The sequence below is a fragment of the Sebastes umbrosus genome, chromosome 15 (assembly GCF_015220745.1).
Source record: "Sebastes umbrosus isolate fSebUmb1 chromosome 15, fSebUmb1.pri, whole genome shotgun sequence".
Taxonomy (NCBI): Eukaryota; Metazoa; Chordata; class Actinopteri; order Perciformes; family Sebastidae; genus Sebastes; species Sebastes umbrosus.
In genome coordinates this window covers 17,311,618-17,337,702 of record NC_051283.1, presented here as the reverse complement: position 1 = coordinate 17,337,702, position 26,085 = coordinate 17,311,618, and the positions used below count along the sequence as shown (strand labels likewise).

Here is a 26,085-nt window from a genome sequence, read left to right as displayed (position 1 = left end):
ATTAATGATATGATTTACTTAACCTTCTTACGCTCAAACTATCTCGGGCCCTCCATCCCCTCCTGTCAGAGAGCGCCACTCCTCTCCTCCCCCTTGTCCCTGCCTCTCCTTTCATCTCCCCGTCTCTGAGTCATCACGCAGGGTGAGAGGTCTGAGGAAAAACAAGCTGCCAGAGTTGGACATGCCTTAACAATGCAGCACCTGTCAGGGTGTGTTTGTGTGTGTACCTGTGTGAGTACATGTGCATGCAGCTGTCTCAGAGTGTCTGTCATTAGGAGAAAGGAGGGAACATTTCCAAGTCTTACTGTAAATACAAAGGCACGGAGACCATCCATATACGTGTGTGTGTGTGTGTGTGTGTGTGTGTGTGTTCACTACTGTGACTTTCTCCAGAAGTTGTGCTGCCACTTTATTGATTGGTTGTCTCGCTTTGTGGCAGGAAATGAGATGGCGGTTCCCAACACCTGTGTGACCCCAGCCGCAGAGAGCTCCTCTAATGATCTGAGCTCGGCTGCCTGGGTCTTGTGCTGCAACCGGCTCCTCACTTGGCTCAGACCTGATCAATAGCACAACCATCACATCAGCCTCTCGCACCGCACAGATGACAGATACTCCTCCTGTGTGTGTGTGTTTCAGATCAAATAATGAGAGCACTTGTAGTGGTCTCATACTCCCTTTCGCTTGTTGCACAAGTTGACAATTTAAAAAAACTGAGCTGTGCATCAGGTTGCGTGCCTAAGTGCTTTAATATTGATCTACTCGATGCTGCAAATTGACCAGTGCAACTCTAATCTGTATTTTTTATGTAAACTTGATAATGCCGTCAGCTTGGTGGTAATTTGAGGGCATTTCTGCACCGTTCACACAGAGAGGGACGATAATTCAGAATTAATTAGGCTACGATACACGGGGGAAGGCACAGCCCATAATAAGACATTTAAAACAGGATGGGATCTGGTATCCAAGTGCAGGGTATCCATAGAGACCGTTGCTATGGCGGAGAGAAATCTCACCTCATTAGGAACAAATATAAATAGCCTTGCGACTCAGCTTATGGTCATGATGCCCACGGCTGAGCGAACAGGCTCAGAGTCTTCCAGGTCAACAATACAGGATGAGAGTAAGGATGCGGAGAAACGGGGAGTGATAAATGGAGGAAATGATTTTAAGAGAATTAGAAGGAAGGAAGGAGGGAAGAAGGTTTGGATGGAGGGAGGGAAAAGATTGAGTTCCTGAGGATGGAGGAGGATATATGTGTGGGAAAGAAAGATGAAGATAGATGAGAGAAAGATTCACTGTTGTCTGACGAAAGTGTCTCAAATGTCAACCTGTTTGTTTTTATGCTTGAACTAAAATTGTATAAGGGAGCTTCATGAGATTTTAGTAATAAATGGTTACAGTGAATTTACATTGTGCTTTACAATGAAATAAAATCACAAGACAGAATCAGGCAACATACAAGCAAGATAAAGATAAAATCCCAAAACAGAAGTGCAAAAGAAAGCATGACTAAAATAGCATAATGAGATGGTGTGAATGACTTGTGGAAATATGGCTGAATTTTTTTTTTCCTCTTCATCTCCAAGAACTGACTTTTGCAGAACCGGCGTTTTTTCTTATTCCCAGCGACGTGCATAATGAGCGAGGAGGAGAGGAGAGGAGAGGAGAGGAGGAGGAGAGGACGGCAGGAGCTGTGGGAGGAAAGATGGGAGTGGGGGCTGTGAGAGAGGTTGACAGCCAAGTGGAGAGGAGACAGATGGGAGCAAAGAGAAAACTCGAGACATCCACCACTGATTGCATCAACAGGTCTGAGCCCCTCCAGGTATGCTGCAGTGCACCACAGTATTACTACAGTATTGACTCATCCCATTGTTGAACGTCCGGGGGTCCTGTATGGACTTCATCTGTCTCACTGCCTCTTTGCTTCCTGTGTTTTACTTTCTCTTTCTCTTCCTTTGTAGCCTACGGTCTCTCTTCAATGTGTGTGTGTGTAAGTGAGACAGCACCTCTAAGATTATGTGTGTTTCTTTGACATTTTAGTCACCAACTCTCAGTGACAGCTGAAAGTCTGGTTAGTGACATAAGACCAAAGAGGCTGTGTGTACTCCTGGTTCCTGTTCAAACGTGCAATCTTATTATTCCTTACATCAGAAATCTCTTCATTTTTCAGTCAGTAGGCGTAATTATTGCACAACACTGGAACATAACAGCAACTTCCTCATCTCCCCTTTCCTCGCTAATTGCTGAAATTTATCCCTTTTAAATGTGAGATTATATTAAATCTTATAACACAATCAGACATCCATTTGCAGTTTTTGAATACCCTCGCATCAGTGGCCGCCGTGTGGCCTTTGCAAATTTTCCAGCAAACTGGTCAATTAAGGCAGAAAAAAGCAGAGAAACTCCCCTCCTCTCGATGCAAATAAACCTTAAAAGCTTGCGCGACTTTCTGTTCTTCAAAGCTAAATGGTTTTCTCTGCCTTTGTTGTGAACAGTGTGTTTTCAACTCGGGAACAAAGGTGTCTGCGACTGAAAGATGAAAACTGCGACAACTGATGAAGATGGTATAGAGTTCAGACGCGCGTTTGTGTGGGCTGTCTAATTGAGGAGATTGTTTGATTCCTCTCCCTCTGCGTTTCGCGCTCTGAAAACCTGTCAAACTCGCAATCAGTGGAAAACAACATGCATAGAAGGATTGGAGGAGCGGGAGAGAAAAAGAGTGGAGATGGAAAGACGGCGTTTAGGAAGAAAAGGAGGGAGTTTTACGCCCACCGCCTAAAGAGATGAGAAGACAGGCAGAGGAGGGGAGAATGTGTGGAGGAAGCAGTGTGTGAGTGCCAGAGCTCGTCAGCCTGTCAAACATCCGTTATAGACCACAAACCCACACAGCCATCGCTCTGCTGAGGTCTATCACTTAACAGGTGCACTGCTTTCACCTTCACACACATTTTTCTTATGCACTCTACAGTATACGTGTGTAGGTGGCGACACATACGCACACTGAGTTTGAGCCTTGTCCACAGAGCACAAACCCATCTTGGATGATTTCCATGCAGCGGGAGGTGATCCACAGTGAGTCACACTCATTGATCAGAAAATAAAACCAGTCAGGAGGATTCTTCACACCGATGCTTCCTTCACCTCGCTCCTGAGCTCCTAACTGTTTTAGCTCTGCGCTGGCACAATCTGTGAGTGCGCACTCTCAGCCCAACCCACGTTTGAACCCATATTATTCCTCACTGTGCTCATAGTTTTGTAATTCTGACTGCTGACGCACTGCATCTAAATTCATCATCCACTTCCCCTAGGGGGTTACATCAGGGCTTTGTGCGCTTTTTGTTTTTTTACCTCACATAACCCCATATATAGGTACAGTTTAGACCACAGGAGCCCCATCAAATGAAGCTATTTGTGGGGGGGAAATGAGGCACCAAATGATACCTCTAATTAGGATAGTCAATCCTCATGAAATCAGTGAATTGAAACCTTCTCAATGGGTGTCTCCTATATCCTGGACCCTACAATGCAATCTGTACTCCTATGTTTTGCTCCTTCTTTAGTCCCTACAGTGACTTCATTAAAGATTTCAACAGCTTTAGGTACATTTGGAGGCAAGTTCTCCATCCATGATGCAAAAAACAGCACATGACATCTGCCTGCATCCTACCAATAAGAACTGTGATGTCTCTGTTACTAATGTAAACACTGTTGTGATGCAGATTGGTAGATCACACACTATTTTAAGATCTTTTCAGAGGATCTTTCACTAACTGTTTACCGTATAAAACGAGCTCCTGTAGGAATATTAATAATAGTGATAGCATTCTGAAACCCATTAAATGTAAATTACCATGATTTTTTTATTACTTTTTGAATCATTTTAAAGTAATAGGTTTTCTGACATAAGCATTAATGATGCTTTATCATAGGGATTAACATTTTCTTTCATACATAATATATAATCAAAGATTTTTTACATTTAAAAAAAAGTGATTAGATTAGATTGAACTTGTAGTCATTGCACACAGTGGTAAGTACCAGTACAACAAAATTATTTTCATTATCGATTAATCTGTTATTTTCTCGATTTAGTTGTTTGGTCTGTAAAATGCCAGAAAATGTTGAAAAATGTTGTTCAGTGTTGTTCAAGATGACGTCCTCAAATGTGTCGTTTTGCCCACAACTCAAAGATATTCAGTTTACTGTCATAGAGGAGTAAAGAAACCAGAAAATATTCACATTTAAGAAGCTGGAATCAGAGAATTTTGACCTTTTTTTGCATAAAAAAATTACTCAAACCGATTAATCGATTATCAAAATAGTTGCCGACTGATTTAATAGTTGACAATTAACTGATAAATCGTTGCAGCTCTACAACAAAATGCAGTTTAGCATCTAATAACACAATATACAAAATGCACAGAACAAATTAATGCAGCAATGATATATCAGTAATATAATTAAATATGTACAGAAACCAAGAAATAGTATATGAGTCTGGTTATGTGATAAACAGTTCAAACAGAAAGCAGCATGTACAGTTTGGTCAGAGTTAAATACAATCAGTAAAATATAGATAAGATCAAGCAAATTAAGCAAATTAAGAAGGTAATGAATTGTACAGTGTTTTTGTTAGTTCCACATTTTCCAACTTCTATGTGTACTATTTATATATTATTCTTGTGATCTGGACAGTGTGCAGCATTTGAATTAGGAAGCCTCCACTCAGCAGGTTTACCTCATTTGAATAGAGAAGCTGGAAGTCTGTTGCAAAACATCATCAGGGCCATTATTCTTATCCTGAGCCATAGTTCACATGAAAACAAAATCATAAAAATTATGTATTCTTAATTAGAATTAATGTAGCCTAAAAGAAAGGCCACGCTGCTGCGTCTCGCTGAGGTTAAGAAGCAAAGGAGGAGGTCTATTTGTCTGTTTCTTGTCTGTGGCTGTCTAGTCACCCGGCCACATGCTCCATCATAGTTTAAATATTCATAGACCGCCCTCTGAATATTCATGAGGCCCCTATTAATATTTATGAGCTTCACTTGTTGAGGTGTCACTCGATCTCTTGTACACACATGCACACACAGACATTTACACACACTGATGATCAAAGGAGATAGCTATGTCGACATAACCAATGGTGTAAGTTACTCTGGAGTGGTGATGTCATGGTAAATAGAAACTGTGGCAATCAAATAACATCCATAAAACTAGTATTTATCGAGTAACTAACTTGTAAAGGAATAGTTTGACCTTTTGGGGAAATATGCCTGTTTGCTTTCTTGCCAAGAATTAGATGAGAAACATGTTTGTATGATATTAGAAGTTAGTGCCAGCAGCTGGTTAGCTTACCGGCTGCTGGCTCTAGCTTCATATTTACTGTACAGACATGTGAGATCTTCTCGTCTAACTCTCGTCAAGACATTTATTGAGCTTATTTTTCTGAATGTCAAACTATCCCTTTAAATAGCTACCATGGGGAATAAAAAAAGTGCTTCTTAAAGTGGCAGTAGACAACTCCCCCCCCCCCCCCCGAGGGTTTCCTAGTGGTATTACTGTTGGCGCCACTGTCGTAAAGACAACCGGATCGCTTTCTGTTTTCCTCAAAGCCTAGCAATGTTTTTTTTCTTGTCAATATATTTTTTCAAACTGTTGTTTTTGTCCTGAGTACTTTCACACGGAACACAAATCAGTCACAAGAATGATGTCGATTTTCCAAGCTTTTGTACCGCAACCAATCACGTGGTGCGTGATTAGTTGAGTTGCGCCTATAATTAATAAACAACAACACGGACTCTCCGTAGTCCGAGCAAGGACAGCAAACTTTATTACTCCTTTTAACCTTGACAAAGGCAGCGTAGACCAGATCCACTCTTTCAGTTCTTACCTTTCACAATAAAAGCCCTAGAGATATAATATTGGCAGGTGAGTATTTTGCATTTTTGCGTTGTTTATTCGCCACGCCTCCGGTGTGTAAAGGCCTTTACTTCGGTTGCTCCATTGTCTGCCATTTTTGCTACTGGGGATAGTAACTGCAAAGAACTTACATTGATGCTCTTTGGTAACTGGGGATAACTACAGGGGAAAACAAAAGCGCTATCCTCTTCCTGTTATGGTTCGTTTGTGCTGTAAATCTAGCCTTCATTTTGCCGGGAGATCGTACATGGTGGCAGACAGAATTACACTGTGAAAGCGAGGCTTACAGGGAACCAATCTAAACGCAGGTGGTGTCATTATTCTATAGCCATTACAAAATGCAGTCAACATTTACTTCATAATGATAAATCAAAGCAAAAGAATTTGTCTATTGCCACTTAAAGTTAATTTTGAACTCGCTGTTGAGTAACACAGACACATGCTAAGTCTACGCAGCAATGTAACATTGACAATGTACTTTAAAGGGTAATGTGTTGGTCGATAAATATTTGATATTATATGGACTCCTTTTATGCGTCTACCAGAAGAGGTAGTGAGTTTACCCTTCACGGCCTGCCTGAGAGGAGGGCCACTCTGATCCCAGTTCCAGTAAGGTCTTTAAACAGACATCCATGCTCCTCAGCGAGGCTCTGGAACTGATGTAACAGTATGACACACACACACACACACACACATACACACACACACACACACACACACACACATACACAGTCAGCTGTGCACTTTCTAACGAGGTGTGTTTATATAACAAGCCACAACAGTAGCGGTATTACTGTGCACGCGCAACGGGAAATGAGCGCCATCGAGTCTCCTGTGTGCACGCATGCCAACCATAGTGCCAGAACCAGCAGACAGCAGGTGTGTGTGTGTGTGTGTGTGTGTGTGTGTGTGTGTGTGTGTGTGTCTGTATGTCATAGGCCACTTTCTAGGGCAGATTTTAGATTATATACACACCAGTTGTCTATGGATGACTCCAATTTGGGCTGCATTTGTGTTGCGCACGATGTAAAATCGTTCCTTGTAAGTCATTGAAGTGTCATTCAATCATGACAAACCCGTGTCAATGTGTGTGTGTGTGTGTGGAGAGAGAGAGAGAGAGAGAGAGAGCAGTGATGCACACACATCGCAATGTGTGCTTTTGGATGACGCACATCCTGAGGCCCGCGCTCAGTCATCTCTGTAGTTTGTGGTTATAACATTGAGTATGTTTGGTGCCCCTTATATGTCATACATTGTACATTATGAATCGCCTATTGTACATAGTATATGCAGCATCATCGAAATTAAGGAGCTACCGATGCGTCCAGACAGTATTTATTGTCACTTAGGGATGGTTATGGTACGTTTTATTAAAATGGAATACAAGTAGTACCTGAAGTGAGACTGACATTTACAGTTTTCTAATAAATAATAACAAATAACATACAATTCAAGTGCAGTAATGCTCTTGATCTTGATCCCCACGATTATTGTTAGGTCTTTAGGTAATAGATGAGAGACTGCTAAATTTGATAACACTCTAAAAGTCCATCCTTTAACAAGAGCCTTATGCTTTCAAGGTGTACAGTGTTTTTTAGTTAATTAATTTAACCATGGGAATTTCCTTTTCGTGCATTACATAAGAGGAATATTCTTAGCATTGATCAAGCGTTAAGAGAGAATTTGTTGTTGTCTTAAGTGTTGAAATCAGTACTGAGATTCCCAAAACTATTAAAACAGGGTCTGGTTCAATATAGATATTTCAGAAAGTTCAGAGCAGTAATTTTCTATCTTGGGACAAGGGCTGAAGCTGTGAAGTCGGTTTGCCTCCTCCAGGCTACATTTATCACATATCGGCGAGATCTGGGCTTATATCTCGTGTAATTTTGTCTTTGAATAATGGAGTCTGTGAATGACTTTGAACTGAATGAGACAAGAATTAATGGAACAAGAATGAATCTGCTCGGGACTTGATGCTCCTATCTCCTCACAGATCTGTGTTTCCACTTCATTCTGGTCTTCTTTCGTAGGAATTGTTAAACATCATAGAAGCAGGACCTGTTTATAAGACGAGACGTGCCAAAAACAGAGGCACTTTTAAAATTAGCTGCGTGGGCGTGGAAGTTGTTTTTCTGATTTGCAGGAACTTGAAGATGTTATTCGTAGGAAGTCAACATTTCTCTTATAACTAAGCAAAAAAAGCAGAAGTTAAACACAGATGGCACCATAAAGAAACTGTACACATTGCAAGGGAAGGAATGAGAGATTAACAGATCATTTTTGACCCAGGATCCTAACAGGTTATTCCCCCCAATTAATCATATTTGTAAAGGAGCTATCACTGGACTTGGACGTATGACCTCAGTATTTTTAAAATGGAACTGGCTGCGATACAGATATAAAGCTTGGTAACATTCAACAAGATGCCATCCATGTAAAAAGATATGTTATTACTTTGTGTCTGCTGTGGTGAAACCAAAGATAGATAAGACTTGATGATTCAGCTTCAGATGGGCTCTAAGTCCAAACAGACATGCGGGTAAGAATACCCTCGTCTCCTGCCCAAAGCTTTAGCTACCACAGAGGGCACTGAGGTCTCCTGCTCTGTAATACGTATTACACATGTTGGGTTTTTTAAGGCGCATTCTGATCATTTTTAGACAGAAGATCTTTAAATTTGACTGTTAATACACCCGGCGTTATCACCAGTGATGGAAGGTAAGTACATTTCTTTAAAGGTGCTAAATTCAATACCCAGAGCATTAATAAAGCACCAAATAACTTATTTGCTATGTAAAGATATAGAGGAGTAATGTCTACCCGATCAGAGAATGAAGTCTCTGTGTGTGTGTGTGTGTTGTAATCCGAGCTTCTCTGTGCTTTGTTTGCATAGACAGGCTGGCCGTGTGTGTGCTTTTAGTGCATGTTTGTGCATGTGAGCGTACTGGCTACCTCACAGCCGCTGCTCTGCACTATGGCAAGCCCAAAATGCCAAAGATCATCACTTTCTCCTCACTTTTCAATAAGGAAAAGCTGTAAAAAGTGGCGTACAAACTGTCAGGACGCTGCATTTTACAGCGTGTACCGGTGAAATGCCGCTTGTTACAACATTTTCTTAGTGAAAAATTAGGTAAAAGTGACGATCTTTGGTATTTTGGGCTTGCCATACTGCACCGCTCTCATACGGCGGTTACAGCTGATAAAGCCGGTCCCGATCGATGGTTCCATTGCGGAAGCGTAGCACCCAGCCTCCGGTTCCCCCTCAAGTAATCACTGTTAGCTCTGGCAGCTCTTTCGCCATTGTTTAGCACTGTTTAGGACTGTGTTGTACTGTTTAGCATTGTTAGTACCGTTAGCTTTGAGCTGCGGCTATCCGTTGCCATGTTGATGCTCCCAATCCCGTATTTAGTACAATTACAAGTACTTGTGTATTTCCTTTTTATGCTACCTTGTACTTCTGCTCAATAGTTTTTAGAGGGGAATATTATACTTTTTTCAATAAAATATGATGCCTTTTTATAGATAAAACCACTGATAAAAGAGATTTCCTTACTTGGATAAGGGCGGACCCAAATGCTTCGACCGTTGCCATGGTATTCAACCTCCAAATCAGTATTCAAATGCTTTGTTTTTATTTTTTTTTGTAAGTATGTAATAATAATGTATAAATTCTCCCCAAAAAAATCCCAAAATAGCCCATGAAATAAGGAATAATCCCGAAACATTATTCATTATTCATATTCAACATGAATTATTATTAGTTATTCTCAGACGGGTAACGCTGTTTATCATGTGTAAAGGTGCGTGTAGTACTGTGAGAAAGGGGTGGAACACAGTGAATATAGAAAAAATATAGATCAAACCACACAACGGTGTATAAAGCAGTGAAAATGATCCAGCAATGTAGCGCTAAGACTGTTTTTTACTTAACAGCACAATCCATATTCCATAGAATATGATTCAAGTATCATTGTTATCAATGAAATGAATATATTTGAATATGACTTGGTAGTAGGCTACCTGTCATATTAAACATGAAATGAAAGTGACATTCACAGTCTTTTGAATAGAGAATACAAATACCATAAAATTCAAATCTAAATGCAGTTCTTGGTCCCAAGGATTAATGTTAGGTCTCTAGGTAACAGATGAGAGGCTGCCGAATCTTATCAAACATTACAAGGCTGTCTTTTCATATGCTTTCAATGTGTACAGTGTTTATTGATTTATTACAGCTTAATTTGACCATGGTAACTTCCTGTTTCTTCCAGTACATAAGAGCATTGGTGGAGGAGTTATTCAAATCCTTTGAAGTTGAATTAGCAATACTGTGCGACAATATAAAAATGCTAGGTTAAAGTCCTGCATTGACAATGTCGCTTAGGTAAAGTATATATTAGCAGGGCCGGCTTAAAGCATAGGCCATATAGGCGGTCATCTAGGGCACCACCTTCTGGGGAGGTGCTGGTCAACCTCTAAAAAAATAAATGAATAAATACACTTTTCATCCCCTGTAACTCTCTCACTTTTTCATCTGCCAGGGCGCACTCATTTGTTATTAAAAGTGTAAATTGTAGTGAAACTGAAACACTTTAAAGCCAACAATATCAACGCGCCAATTGTTTATTTATGTTATAATAAATACAGTTATTTATGAAAATAAAAAATCTTAATCTTTGCCTTAAAACCATTGTGATGGTTGATGTGTGTTGTGGTTTACGAGGCTAGAGTTAGGGTTCTGGGGGATTGAACCCCAACCCCAGAGCGGCGGCACAGGACATAGAAAAACACAGGACTTTCACCCAGGAGACCGGTGTTCGTGTCCCTTGTGAAACCACAAGTCAAAGTTGATTTATTTGTCACGTAACTTCCATACTTAAGTTACGCCACTTCCAGAGTTATTTTAACCTGAACTGCGATCTTTTCCTAAAGCTATCTAAGTAGCTTTTGTCACTTAACTTCCGTACTTAAGCTATGCCACTTCCGGAGTTATTTTAACCCAAACTGCGATCTTTCCCTAAAGCTATCTAAGTAGCTTTTGTCACTTAACTTCCGCACTTAAGTTACGCCACTTCCGGAGTTATTTTAACCCAAACTGCGATCTTTTCCTAAAGCTATCTAAGTAGCTTTTGTCACTTAACTTCCGCACTTAAGTTACGCCACTTCCGGAGTTATTTTAACCCAAACTGCGATCTTTTCCTAAAGCTAACTATCTAGCTTTTGTCACGTAACTGCTGTACTTAAGTTACGCCACTTCCGGAGTTATTTTAACCCAAACTGCGATCTTTCCCTAAAGCTATCTAAGTAGCTTTTGTCACTTAACTTCCGCACTTAAGTTACGCCACTTCCGGAGTTATTTTAACCCAAACTGCGATCTTTTCCTAAAGCTAACTATCTAGCTTTTGTCACGTAACTGCTGTACTTAAGTTACGCCACTTCCGGAGTTATTTTAACCCAAACTGCGATCTTTTCCTAAAGCTAACTATCTAGCTTTTGTCACGTAACTGCTGTACTTAAGTTACGCAACTTCCGGAGTTATTTTAACCCAAACTGCGATCTTTTCCTAAGCCTAACTAAGTGGTTTGTTGCCTAAACCTAACCAAGTTGATCTTTTCCTAAACATAATTAGTTATATTTTGAAAAGAGTGGAGCAGAAATTAAAAAAAAGGGAAAATCGTGTCTGTACATGAATCAAATAGATTACATTTCGTGACTATTGTGAGACTGTGTTGGAAGTTCACATAAATGTGTACTTACTGTATAGGTACTACACTAAAATGTCCATTCCACCAATGCATAAGAGGAATATGTTTAGCTTTGATATAACGCTATAAAAAAGAGAGTATTTTCTTGTTGTGTCCCCTCAAGTGTTGAAGTCAGTTATTGCAGTAATATTGCAGTAGTAAAGAGGAATGTAATTGAGTTGAAATGGAAGACAAAGAGAGAGAGACAGTATTAGAGCGAGAGAGAGGGACAGAGATAGAGATGAGTGGGCTGGTGGGCTCTCGTGCATTCCTCGCGTGTGTGTGTGTGTGTGTGTGTGGGCGCGTGGCTCAGGGTTCAGAGCTGTCGGCCGTCCTCCTCTTCCTCCTCTTCCTCTTCCTCCTCCTCCTCCCCACTTCTCCCCCGACAGAGACAGGCAAAAGGCGGAGGAGGAGCACACGGACCTCACAGTGAACAGACACTGGGGTGTACGGCAGTACAGTCGGTCGGTCGGTAAGGCTACACCGGCAGAAGCCCCACGGAGTGAGGAAGACATCCACCTCAACGGTAAGCTAACGGACACACCGCGAGGACACTAGCTTGATTCTAACGGTTAACTGATTCAAACGGACGCTTTCTTGCTAGACGTCTTTTCATGCTGTTTTTACCTCTTTCTTGTACTTTTACGATATGAATCACACCAGGTTATGAGTTAGGATGATACAAGAACACATTTGGGTTAAGAAAATGTTTGTAATTTAACCGAAAATCTACTGACATTACGGGGATCTGACTAACGGTAGCTAACTGCCGCCCGGGATTTAACTAACGGTAGCTAACGGCTGCCCGGAGCGCCGCTATCAGTCGCATAGTAACAGTAACGGTAGCAACACCGCTGAAGGAATGATAACGGTCATTTAGGGAGCCAGTAAATCTGTTATATTTTAGCTCACTGTTACTTTAACTATTAGGGTTTTTAACAGATTTTTGACCAGCTATCTTTCTTGATATTGCTTGTGTGTGTTTTTGAGTACAAACGTGAGTTTTAAGGTGATTTAAGTTGCCTATTCGCCCCCGTATGTCTATAAGGAAAGTCCCCTTTCTTGTTGGTAGCTGATCTAACACTATGAGTTCATGTCGGTGCTCCATGCTGCTGCTGCTGCTGGTGTGTTTCCACCGTCCTCTGAAGCTCCACATGCAGCTGACAGCACGGTGAAGTCCCGGAGCAGGAGGTCCACTCCCTGCCTGCCCCGGGTGTATAAATAGCCCGGTGTGTCAGCTTAGCCTGGGTCACGGTAATGCGACACACAAACAGTCAGACACCGGGTTTCTCTGCATTCATCCCGAGAGTAGATCACACAAACCCCGTTATGTCCCCTTATAATGTGGGTCAACAGGATGCCACAGAAGTTGTGCATGAAGATGACACCTGTTTGTTTTTATCGCATCCTTTAACCACAGTCGAGATGCCATCAGTTTTTGAAACTGAGCTATAAAGAGTTGTGAAATAGCCCTTTAACACCAAACACTATATACTGTGTGTTGTGCACCTTTAACATCAAACACCATATACTGTGTGTTGTGCACCTTTAACACCGAACACTATATACTGTGTGTTGTGCACCTTTAACACCAAACACCATATACTGTGTGTTGTGCACCTTTAACACCAAACACTATATACTGTGTGTTGTGCACCTTTAACACCAAACACTATATACTGTGTGTTGTGCACCTTTAACACCAAACACTATATACTGTGTGTTGTGCACCTTTAACACCAAACACCATATACTGTGTGTTGTGCACCTTTAACACCAAACACCATATACTGTGTGTTGTGCACCTTTAACACCAAACACTATATACTGTGTGTTGTGCACCTTTAACACCAAACACTATATACTGTGTGTTGTGCACCTTTAACACCAAACACCATATACTGTGTGTTGTGCACCTTTAACACCAAACACTATATACTGTGTGTTGTGCACCTTTAACACCAAACACCATATACTGTGTGTTGTGCACCTTTAACACCAAACACCATATACTGTGTGTTGTGCACCTTTAACACCAAACACTATATACTGTGTGTGTGTGTGTGTGTTGTGCAGGTTTTTTCTTCCCCATCTTGAGGTTTTTGACTTCAGCTGCAGAGACACGCAGCTGTCGCAGCCACAAGTCACTTTGGTATTAAAGCTTGCGGTGGCTGCCCAGGTGCTGATGACTCAAAAGGACGATGTAACCTACATTTCCTCTCATGTGTGTAGCCTACTTTCTGCTCTTCACTTTGTCTTAAAGTGTAGGGCGTAATAATGCATTTATTGTTTTACTTAAATATGAAGCAACAGCAAGGAGATAAAATAAAAATCTGCCCAGGGGGAGGGGAAGGACTCAGCTGCAAATGTAAAAAAAAAAAAAAAAAAAATGCAGGTACAATATATATAAATAAAATAATTAGTAAGTGAAACATCAAAATACCCTATACTGTATATAAGAGGGAAAAGGAAAGCAGCCCAATTACTGACTACGGGGCAAAGCCTGCACAGATTATGGATAAACAAAGCGCTGGATGCTTTTGAGTTTGCCTCAAAATTCTCAATTATTATTTTAAACCGGAGAGACCTGCTCCCTCGTTCAGAGTCTGAGTCGCTGAATCATTTCCTAATGAGCTGCCGAGCTGAGGGAGAAAACATGAAATCCCCCTTTTTAAATTCAGCTGCAACCTCAGAGACACAACACAATCAGCTCTGCAGCCATAGGCGGGTGATGATTTCCGTTTTTTCTTAAAGAGATGGAAGGGTGAAAATAAAAAAAAGAAAGCAGAAAATGTACATAAATGTCTACAAGTACAGAGAGGGCAGGATGATAAACCCAAGCGTACAAGGTACACAATGGTACACTTTAGTGTTAAACGATGCAAGAGCCACTGATAATTATAGTCCTGATAGATTTTTCAGTAGTCGTGATTACAAACAGGATTGTACTGGGCTTATAAGCACTCAATGTAACTTGGTCGAGCTGACAATGGCCATCTAAAGTAGCTTTTGGATATTTTCCCACTGGCCTGCCTGTGAGCCAGGCAGCTTTTGGCTGGAGAAGAAAGGTGTCCTGGTGAGTAGGTGGCTCTGAGGCTGGAGGCTTCGGGGAGAGCAGCAGATGGATGATGATGTAGCGGGTACTGGCGCTCCCTGCCTCCCGCCGCCATCCGTCACGCGCTAATGATCGTGTCACACCTTCTCCCCGGGCGGCCGGACGCTTCTGCAGCGCTCAGCTCAAAAACTGGTCGCTCCACTCAAATCCCCTATTCACGGCCATCGGCTGAAAAGCCCGGAGACAGACTGTGTGCTGCAAGCCTCTCTATCACCAATTCTTCACTTTCCCTCTTTCTCCGTCGTCTTCCTTCACCCCTCTTCACCTTTAAAGTCCCTGCAGACTGTTTCCTCATCTCTCTTCATCCTCTGCTTCCCTCGCCTCCCATTCATCTTGTTTTTCTCTGTAGTGCATCTGCTCCACATCAGTCTTTTTCCCTCTCTCTGCCCTGCTTATGTCATGTTCCCGTTCTCTGGTATTGCTCTCAATTCACACCTGTAATACAGTTCAAGCTTTCTCTTATTTTATACACAATTTTTCTTTGATCGTAATGATTAAAGGAGATGTTCTGTGTTTTCCTCGCCCCCTCCCCTCTGTGTAGTCTAAGGTCAGGGTCAGTTACAGTGCAGCACACATGGAGCTGGCCTGCTTGACTGAAGGACAGCTCAGCAAGAACTCGCCAACTGCACATGCACTTGGGAGTCTCCCAAGTCATTATGTCCTATATAGTGTTTAGGTGTCCTCGCTAGGCAGTATGCAGACGCCCATTAAGCTAAAACAGTGATACAGGTCGACAAACTGCAACTCTTCTGCTCTAATAAATTTCAGATTATTTTCTTGATTAATCAGTTATTCATCTTGCCTGTAAGAAAAAATCCTTTCACGTTTTCCCAGAGCCCAAGGTGACATCTCCAAATTGGTTATTTTATCCGACTAACATTCCAAAATGCAAAGATATTCTATTTTCTATTATACAAGACAAAGAAAAGCAGCAACTCTTTACATATGAACAGCTGGAAATAGGAAATGTCTCGCATTTTTGCTTGAATTATGACTGAAAAGGAGTTGCCCATTAATTTTCTGTTAATCGATTAATCGACTAGTTGTTACACATCACATTACATGACTAATTTCTTTGGAAAACGTCAATTAATATATCAATAAAAACATTGCGAACTACAGGGTTATGTTATGACACTTAACATCTGAAGTACAGTATGTTTTAAACTAATTATACTGTAATTGTAATAATTTTTTTCATATAAGTTTGATGATATTCCCATTATAAAATGTTAGACCGACACAAGCAGAGATTTCAGGCGCCTCACTACCATACTAAGAATATTTTTGCCGGGTGGAATCACTGCTGTCGTGTATTGTGTTTCATTGAGGCGGCATGGGAAGTAAACACCACTTTGGTTGCACATGGACTGACAGGTCTTTTTTTAAAAAGGGCTATTATCTCCAGTCGGGTGTTAAATAACCATGTTATGGGACTCTGCATCCTCCGAGCTCGTTATTCTGTCCCAGGTGTTACAGGAATAAGTGTCCCCTTGAGCTCCGTGTTACAGCGGAATGCGTCCCCACTGAATGCAGTTGGCCCTTTGGAGAAGATGGTGGAATGCCACTTCCTCTCGTGTGCGCGTCTACCTCTTTGGTCTCGGCAATATTCTCACCACCGGGATCAGAGACTTGAGCTCGGCATTCTGGGAATATCAGTGCTGGCGGATCGGATGATACTCCCCACAGCTGCTGTTTCTAAGAAAAGCTCGAGGACACGCACTCGCGCACACACACACACACACACCAGACATGCGTTCACATGAGCTACACGCATGTAAATACGCAAGCAAATACCACGTCCAAGCACAGGACTGTATGTTACCGGCACGCGCTTACAGTAATACACTTTAAGCTGCAATTAACTGTCAAGCCAGGAGAGCATTTGGGAAGCCTAGACAGAGGTTAACACATATACACACAAGCTTAGCTACTTGATGTCATTTCCAGCAACTATGCTTTTATGCTCTGTTTGATATAAGTGTGTGTGTGTGTTTGTGTGAAACAGCGTAGTGGTGTTTCTGTTGTACACAATGACCGCTAACACTGTTTTTTTCTCCTGTGTTTTTCGATCTCTTCAGGCTATTTTCCATTGACCAGTAAAGAGCCGGCAGAGAGAGGAACAGTAGAGAAAGCGAGCACGGGCGGAGAGGATAATTGCGTTTCTGGCTGCCCTGTGGGAACATGGGATATATGACCTCATCATTCACCTGTGAGGCTCTCCAGTAAACAACTCCAAATAGGTAGGAAAAGCATACACACACACTCACATGCACGCAGACTCATGCAAATGCAGGCATCTATAAACAGCAGTAAAATATACAAATGCAGACCCACACACAGCGTCATGAGTCCATGTTTTGCATTGTTTAGAAGGATGACTGAAGCAGCTGTAGAAAGCGCAGATGTCCTCCTAAAACCCTGTGATGTGACATCATGTGATGTCATCAGCTGCTCCTCCCCCCCGCCATGTCCGTCCTCCAATCAGAAGGAGGACGAGGAGCATCACCATGACAGTAAGAAGCTGGAGCAGCAGGTGAGCGACGAAATATAGCGTACCGCATTCAAAATATACCACATTAAAATTATGCACCACCCCCACTACGACTCCTCACGTGCTCGCTTTCTGACAAATTGTGTCCTATCTCGCAGAAAAACTGTAACCAGGTGCAACCAAAGAAAAAAGTGAAGGTAAGCTAAAACAATTCTGCCTCTCATTATTCATTCTTACCGAACCATCTATTGCATTATACTCTATGAATTTGTAATATTGCTTGCTTGTGTGTATTTCAGGCCAAAGGAAAGTTAGTGCGGAGTACGGCTGTCTGCGAGGAGTCCGCACCTTTTGAAGAAACCCAGGTAATACACACACACACACACACACACACACATAGCCAGATAATCATCCACCTCCTCATCATCAGCACACTTAAATTACTTTTTTTTTTATTTTCTTCCCACTCAGACATCTCCAGACGCAAACATCACATCTAGCTGCCATGACAACGAGAGAACGTCCTGTAAGGAGGAAGAACCGGAGAACAGCACAGATCCAAAGAAACATTCACTGTCCAAAGGTGGGTGTGTGTGTGTGTGTGATTGATATCTCATAAAAGAGAGACGAGAAAGCAAATAAAATGTAATAAAATGGGATTCAGTGTCACTATTTAGATGTAGTTCTCCGGGGGTGTTTAATATTGCGGTGTGCTTTTTGTATTTTTATTGTCTCGTAATACATCCTCCCTGCCTGTGTCGCTCTCAGAGTCCAGCGTGGAGTACACCGACTCCACCGGCATAGACCTGCACCAGTTTATCGTCGACACCCTCAACAGCAACCCCAGAGACCGCATGATGCTACTTAAACTGGAGCAGGACATGATCGACTTCATCACCAGCAATAGGTGTGTGTGTGTGTGTGTGTGAAGGAGAGTATAACCTTGGGTCCTCATTGAGCTATCTACCTGTTTAAACAGGCTGAAATAAAAACTTGTATGCATGCTAAGACTGAAGACGATCTTATGCTAATTTAAAATATGTTTCCAGCCCCTGTATTATAATTCTGTCCATACAGCTTATTTAGTGTACTGATCAATATATTGAGCCAGCTATGTTAGTGTGGGTGTGATTGAGCCACCGGGGATGAAACTGGACTTAAGCCAAAAAATACAACCAGCCTCAATCTACCTCCATCTATCGCCTTCTGTCCCATCTCTCTCCTCTATCTCTTTTCATCGCGTCCTTGTTCTATAGTTGTTTTCCTCTCTGTCTCCTTCCTTCTTTCCCCCTTTCATTACGTTTTTTTTCCTTCCTTTTTCTCTCTTCCCACATCTCAGTCCCTTTAAGAAGTTCCCTCACATGTCGTCCTACCACCGTATGCTGGTCCATCGGGTGGCGGCCTACTTTGGCATGGAGCACAATGTAGACCAGACAGGCAAGTCTGTCATCATCAACAGGACCAGCAGCACGCGCATGTAAGCAGCGTCTCATGGCACGTAAATCCTTGCCCTTTCAGTCTTTATAGTGAAATAACGGCGGTTGTTACTTGTTTCTCTTCAAGACCGGAGCAGCGTTTCCTGAACGAGGTGCATAAGGACAAAACAGACGAGATCCACCGGTGGAAAATTATTTTGAAGAGAGACAACAGCTCCGATGACCAGGTCTGTCTGTCCTCCATTCTCTATAGCTGCCCGTCTCTGTGGAGTTTCCTCTATAATTGGCATTGATCGTACCCTATCAGCGTTTTGACCCGTTCTCGTTCCTTCTCCCTGCAGACCCGACTTCACCCCTTACGGGAGAAGCAAAGCAAGTCAATGGAGGAGAGAGAGGAGGAGTACCAACGGGCACGAGACCGAATCTTCAACCAGGAGGTAAGACAGGGAGAGAGGAGGACAGACAGGCAGATATGACATAAAGACATATAGGAGACTCACTAATTTCTCCGCTGTACTTTTACAGCCGGTGTGCACCCAGGAGAGCGCCCATGCAGAAACCAGGTAACCTTGCCGGCAGTATATTCTCTCCATGTGCCTTTTCAGCTTTTTATATTTAGATGAGGACATTAATATATGTCTGTGTGTGTGTGTGTGCTGTGTGCAGGGCTGTGGAGGAGTACAATCCATATGCTGAGACCCAGAGGAGAAGGCAGCTCTTCAGGTAGAGCTCCGTCTGCACAGATGCGTAGTCATTTATCATCTTAATCTGGTCAGCCGGGCTGCAACAGAGCTTCTCACAATCTGCAGAGGAAACAAAATGAAGACCTAGATTTTTTTTTTGGGGGTTGTATCAGAGTTTAGTATTCTTGGAAATCTTGTACATTCTGAATTAAAATAACGGAAGGAGAGTTTTTATAGATAATTTATGTCAGTGAATAAATTCATGGGCTTCATTATGTGTGGCATATCAGCACTTTTGTCCCCCATTCACATAAATGGCATGCAGTGATAAGGTTGTAAGATAACTGTGGATGTGCCTCACAGGGGGAGCCGTGACAACTCAGGCTCCAGCTGGACAGGCAGCAGCAGGCAGAGTAGCACTGAGACTGACTGTCGCTATAGCAACGACCCTCGACCTTGGAGCAGCACAGACTCCGATTCCTCCTACCAATGGACGAGTCCCGCCCTGAAACCCCGCCAAGTTGCCAACCACAGCTGGGACGCACGTGGTTCAGGTGCGTCTTTTTTTAATTTTTTTTTAAACCTCGAGTCAGAATGACATTTTTCAACACTTCTCTGTCGCACCTTAAAGGTGTAAATTCAGTCATCGAGAGTGAGACTCTTCACTCCTCTCTACCTGTGTGAAAGCAAACTTATTAGCAGATTTAATCAGCACGCCACACTTGGGAAAAACGCTGTTTATTAAACGATGTCTGTTCTTTAGTCAGCAGCATCTAATTAACAAAAAGCAGTGGAAGTTCTCCTGGTGTGAAAATCTCAATCCATGAACCTTCACACCATAGCTGTAAATTTTCACACAACACTTCCAGTCTTCTTCGCATATTCAGGAAGAAAAATACATCATTGCTAACGGGCTGCACACAGTATGTTTGAAGTTCAAGTTAATTGTCATATACATTAAAAAGTACCTTGGTTCTCTCATCCCTTTAAAACTATATTTAAAAAGTAGGGCTGTCAAAGTTAACGTGATAACACGTTAACACAAATTTGTTTTGATGCCACTCATTTCTTTATACGCATTAACAAAACTTGCGATTTTTAGATTATAGCCGTAGTCAATTTTAAAGTTAGAGTGACGATACTGGCATCATATGAAACTAGAAAACCTACTGTAAGGAATCCATCGGTACCAACCATGTCATAATAACTTGTCGAGAAGGAGGCTAAATAACGCTCCAAACTAACGCAAAATTTTGGCGTGGAAAAACTGTCATGGCCATTTTCAAAGGGGTCCCTTGATCTCTGACCTCAAGATATGTGAATTAAAATGGGTTCAATGGGTACCCACGAGTCTCCCCTTTACAGACATGCCCACTTTATGATAATCACATGCAGTTGGAGGCAAGTCATAGTCAAGTCAGCACACTGACACACTGACAGCTGTTGTTGTCTGTTGGGCTGCAGTTTGCCATGTTATGATTTGAGCATATTTTTTTATATTAAATGCAGTACCTGTGAGGGTTTCTGGACAATATTTTTCATTCTTTTGTGTTGTTAATTGATTTCCAATAGTAAATATATACATACATTTGCATAAAGCAAGTATATTTGCCCACTCACATGTTGATAAGAGTATTAAATACTTGACGAATCTCCCTTCAAGGTACATTTTGAACAAATAAAAATGTACGATTAATTTGCAATTAATCGCGATTAACTATTTTAATCGATGACAGCCCTAATAATAAGAATAAATAAGAGACAACAGAAGAATAAATTCTACAACAATAAACAAATCATCATCGTTATTTAATGTGCTCGTGTGATATTTTAAAGCGCTAGCTGTTCAGTAGTCTAACCGCCTGGGAGTAAAAGCTATCTTTGAGGCGGCCGGTCAGAGCTCTGAAGCTCTGTAGGTGTTTTCCTGATGGAAATAATAATGAGAATAGACTACGTGCTGGATGGCTGGTGTCCTCCATAACACCTAAGTCCTGAATCTGTGGCAGTGATGTTCCCATGATATTTTACTGTCTTCCTCAGTCAGTTTTTAGCACAGACGGGTGGAGTGTTTAGTTTTTTATCACATTAAGGTGTTGAAATGTGAATTTGTTATGTGCTGTGATAATAAAGCTCTTCCTCTTTTTTTTTTCATCTACTCTCTCTCTCAGGCTCCATCTCACTTTACAGACTGCCATCCACTTGCCCCCACCCCCCCTCTCCTCCCATCATAGATGAGCAGCCTCCTAACTCTGCCTACATCATAGAGAACGGGATCCCACCGGGAAGCATACTAGTGAACCCACATACTGGTACGTAACACACTCACACACCAGTAAGATCACATACACAACACATACAGATTTATCATACTCAACCCTTTGACCTTTTAGGGCAGCCTTTCCTGAACCCTGATGGAACCCCCGCTGTGTACAACCCTCCGGACAGCCAGCAGCCAATCAGGAGCCAGTCTCAGCTACAAAGCTCTCCCCCTCAGCACCAACAGCAGCAGGTAGCGCACGCACGTACGCACACAGCAGGACGTGTTTGACATGCAAGACGTGTTCAGACCGACATTCGTACATGTCGCTCTTTGTGTCTTTATCTCTGTCCCCCATATGTGTGTCTCTCTCAGGTGGTTCAGTACTCATCTGTCTCTTACACAGCTCCACAGATGTTGCCTGTCACTCCCTCACAGCCATACACCACAGTATGTATCACTGTACACAGTCGTAACTGCTGCACATAACGTGCGTTTACAGTATGAACGCATGTTTACGGGCGTCCATGTGCGTGTTGACCTCCTTTCTCTTGGCCGACAGATTGAAGATCTCTCCTCGCAGTTTGCTCATGTGAGCTGTCAGTCGACGGGTGAAGCGCCGCCTCTCTACCCGGCCAGTCAGGGTTACATCTATGCAGCTCCGCCCCCTCCTCCTCCACCTCCCAACCCCCCCAGCTACTGCCAGCCCTCACCTTCGGTACGGGTACTCATGCACTTCATATTTGTCATGTCCCCTTTTTTCATTAAATACATGAATCGATCATTTTATGGTCATGTAAGATACTTTTAAATATTAAAACAATATGTTTAAATTCTGCATTGAGTAGCTTAAATTCTGGTCATACAGTCAAATTGATTTACCAATTAAAGGAAGAGTTTAAGGTAAATGATAGTGAGATTAAAGCTAGTATTTTTCATATTATTTTCCTATAGTTGCCTGTGTATTACTACGGCCAGTACCCTACCTCAGCTCAGCACCCATGCAGGCCTGTCTCACCTAGCCAGCACATCCACAGCCAAGCAGCACAACCAACAGGTACTTTCCACCTGTGTGTCTTTGTGTGTGTGTGTGTGTGTGTGTGTGTGTGTGTGTGTGTCAGACAGACAGACAGACGCAGGCCGTGGCAGTAGAGGAGGGGGCCGTTACACTGTCAGAGATGTAGTCTGAGGGTCTCACAGTGAACCGGTCTCTTTTCCTGCTGCTTCTATTCAACGCAACGACAAAGACAGAGGAGAGGAGACACGTTTTAATATTGTCGTTAATTCGAATTTAGAGCATCTTAATGAACGAATGTATCTGAAACAGCTGCAGACCGTCCGTCAACTCCTTCTAAGCAACAACAATTAATGTATATAATTATACAAGTCTCAAAGCGGCGACATCGGAACAGAAATACAAATGACTCCATCAGCAGGAATGGTGGGAAAAATATGTATGTATTTCCTAAGAAGGGCTTTTTTGCTGCTTTTATCATTTAATGTTGCCAATAAAGATTGATAAATTGATAAATTAAAATATATCCAACCAAATACTACTATATGAACTATATATGATTTTTATGTCGGTGTTTAAGTTAAAATGAATAGTAATAGAAACTGAAAGTACACAAGGTCTTACAGCCAGAAAATAATGAATCAATGTGGGTTTTTTTAATATTCATTTATCAAGAATTTCTGGACAATTTGCCCTCTTTTTTTTACATTTTCTTTGTTAACGCTGTGTTGAAGCTTCCTCACGACTCTTCTTATTTATTCTAAAATCAATGTAAAACTCTCTTGTGGCTTAATGCTTATATTAACCTTTTGCTAAACAAATTGCAGTGATGAAATATGTTGTTAATAATCTCGTATATAACTGTGTGTTTTGCAGCAGGTTACGCCCCTGCTGTGGGGGTGCAGCCGTCCTCACACTCCCAGGCCCTACTGGGGACCTACTCACCGATGGCCTCTCATCAGCGTAGCATAGTTCAGGTAAACACAAAGAGCACCCAAAGGTCTCGTTCTGCGGCAGCCCTCCGACAACTCAGCCCTCCAGAAGAAGCAGTTCAGAAAGTGCTTGTGGAAGCAAATTTTTCACTCCCAACTTTCTTTTTTCTTCCTTGCAGGGAGGTGTTTCAGTGTCCTATCCACAAAGTAAAGTTGTGACCGCGGTTGGTGGGGAGGCGGGTTACTGCTGCGTGGTGCCCCCACCCCCCCACCACGGCAGCTGCCATCCTCCCAGCTGCACCAACCTCAGCGCCCCGGCCTGGAGCGCACAGTACTGATGATGCCTCGAGGGGTGGAGTGACGACGTTCGAGTTCCTGCGTGAACTCACATGCACACATTCTTAACACCCTTTTTTCACACTCCCTCACTTACACCCACCTTCCCCCTGACGACGCCCACAGGGTGCACGCCGTTCACACTCTTAACAAGCATGTGCACACACACACACACACACAACATACACCCACACCCACATACACCCCCACACCCACACACACACACAGAAATGTACCACTGTACCAAAGCTTAATAGTATATATCAGAGCTGCTGTATTGAATGCATAATTTATATACACAAATGGAGTTTTATATTGATATTAAATTATATATTGTGTTCCAAGGAAATGCACTGTGTGAATAGAATAAAGTGCTGTGGCTGGATTGACGATGTCACATTTCTATATCATCCCGGCTCTTTTGTTTCCTCTCATGTTGACGATGACGTGGCGAGATACATACACCGGGAAAATAAAGTGCTCTCTGTTCACAACATGATAATGAAAATGATGTGTGCGCTGTGGGAAAGCAGAGATGGTGGGTTGTTAACCTACCACTGAGTTCATAAATGGGAGATGAATGTTAATGTCTGAATAACTAACAAGCATGTGAAAGATTTTTACATTAACACAGTTGATCATTAAGGGCATTTAGTTTTAGGGAATCTTGATGTTATGAGGAGACTAATACATTCATAAAGTCGAGCAATAACGCTCAGGTTTTCACAAAAAAACAAATCAATGTGGAAAATTTTAAATTATATAAACAGCAGAGACCAACAGTTACCGTATATTCCACCAAACCACTGAGGGACTCTCACTATAAGACGTTAGCGCCCCCTGCTGCTCAAAGACTCAGTGTACTGTCCTCACATGTAAAACAATGCAGGTCATTTCACCACTTGTTCATTTGCTCATCAGTTTGCACGGTGTTACACTCAAATCTGTGACTGCAGAGAGCCAGCAACACATGAGGTCACCATTTTCTGACGGCTGTCGTCATAAAATGTGACCCCCACTGTTAACTGTATGATAAACAAAGCAAATATGTGACAGAAAACACCCAAAACAAAATTGTTTAAAAAACATAAATGTATTTTAATGTTTTTAATTTAAAGATATATTCACAAAACGGAAAAGAAAAGCAAAAGATAGGTTCAGTGGGGGTCACATTTTCTGAAACCTTATGTGTTCCTGGCTCTCTGCAGTCGCAGATTTCAGTGTAACACCGGCTCTCGGGCTGCAACTAACAATTGGTTACACTCCTGATTAAAATATTTCACAATTAACTGATTAATCTTCTGCAAATTTTCACATTTGAGAAGCTAGAATTAGTCAAATTTGGGTATTTTTTTGCATTAAAAGTTGCCTAAACAATCACCTAATTATCCAAATTTGTGCCAATTAATTTCATGTCGATTGACTGATAATCATTTAAACTCTTATTTCTATATATGCAGAAATAACGTACATTCAATCGGCCTTTTTCACAACAGACATTTTAACTTGCCATAGCAGGAAAAGCAAAGGCGTAACTGATAAACACTAACGATGGCTCCAGTTAGTCATGACAATGTGAGACAAACATGCACAACACCAGCCTGAGGAGCCTGAAACTGAAGCAGCTACATGTTAAAGTGCTTTTCCTACTGTGATATGTGAAAATGGTCTACTCAAATATACAGATCAATATCAAATTAAATTAGTCTTTACAGAAACATTACATTCTATACAATGCTCTCTTTTAAGTCTTCAAGATTTTACACTACTCTTCTCTTTCACGCAAGCAATAACTGATAAGCCAATGGGTTATTTTTCAGATGCCGTGTAATTCATTTTGTACTGAAAGTGATTCATATTCCCTCCAACAAATTCAATGAAACATATCCATCATCCGGCACGAGGCTTTAAATTAAATTCGGATTTCATAACTGCGGCGTCGTATGCAATATTTATACGAAGAAAGCCGGCTCTATTTTTGTCCTTTCTACATTCAAACGCACAGAAAAAGAGCAGCCGAGCCGTGCAGGTTCATGATCTTTAATAAAAGGCACATGTACAGCCATAGTGAGATGAGTGAGTCCACTGGCATAGAGACGAAGCATTAAAACACAGAAATACAGGAAGTAGAGGTCAGGAGGAGAGAGATCT

At 41.9% G+C, this 26,085-nt stretch overlaps 1 protein-coding gene across 3 annotated transcripts; it reads left to right on the top strand.

The window, feature by feature from the left end:
• Nucleotides 1-11,936: 11,936 nt before the first annotated feature.
• On the top strand, nt 11,937-24,344 carry arpp21 (cAMP-regulated phosphoprotein, 21). 3 transcript variants are annotated; one of them, XM_037794864.1, is made up of 20 exons: nt 11,937-12,192; nt 16,863-17,024; nt 17,155-17,317; nt 17,434-17,472; nt 17,575-17,640; nt 17,747-17,858; nt 18,044-18,182; nt 18,615-18,752; nt 18,839-18,938; nt 19,053-19,148; nt 19,237-19,274; nt 19,378-19,434; nt 19,758-19,948; nt 21,563-21,703; nt 21,785-21,903; nt 22,027-22,101; nt 22,214-22,369; nt 22,606-22,708; nt 23,546-23,643; nt 23,778-24,344. In XM_037794864.1, exons 3-20 carry the CDS (start codon nt 17,159-17,161, stop codon nt 23,934-23,936), a joined length of 1,986 nt encoding a protein of 661 aa, XP_037650792.1. In that variant the 5' UTR covers nt 11,937-12,192; nt 16,863-17,024; nt 17,155-17,158; the 3' UTR covers nt 23,937-24,344. The 3 variants fall into 3 exon arrangements, with proteins under 3 accessions (XP_037650792.1, XP_037650791.1, XP_037650793.1); XM_037794863.1 differs by having other exon boundaries at nt 11,938-12,192; nt 23,543-23,643; XM_037794865.1 differs by lacking the exon at nt 22,027-22,101 and having other exon boundaries at nt 11,938-12,192; nt 23,543-23,643.
• The last annotated feature ends 1,741 nt before the right edge of the window (nt 24,345-26,085 follow it).

Coding starts and splice junctions, on each gene's coding strand:
- arpp21 (XM_037794863.1), top strand. CDS start 17,159: ATGACTGAAGCAGCTGTAGAAAGCGCAGATGTCCTCCTAAAACCCTGT. Junction 19,275..19,377: donor AGCGCCCATGCAGAAACCAG/GTAACCTTGCCG, acceptor TGCTGTGTGCAG/GGCTGTGGAGGAGTACAATC. Junction 22,709..23,542: donor CCAAGCAGCACAACCAACAG/GTACTTTCCACC, acceptor TGTGTTTTGCAG/CAGGTTACGCCCCTGCTGTG.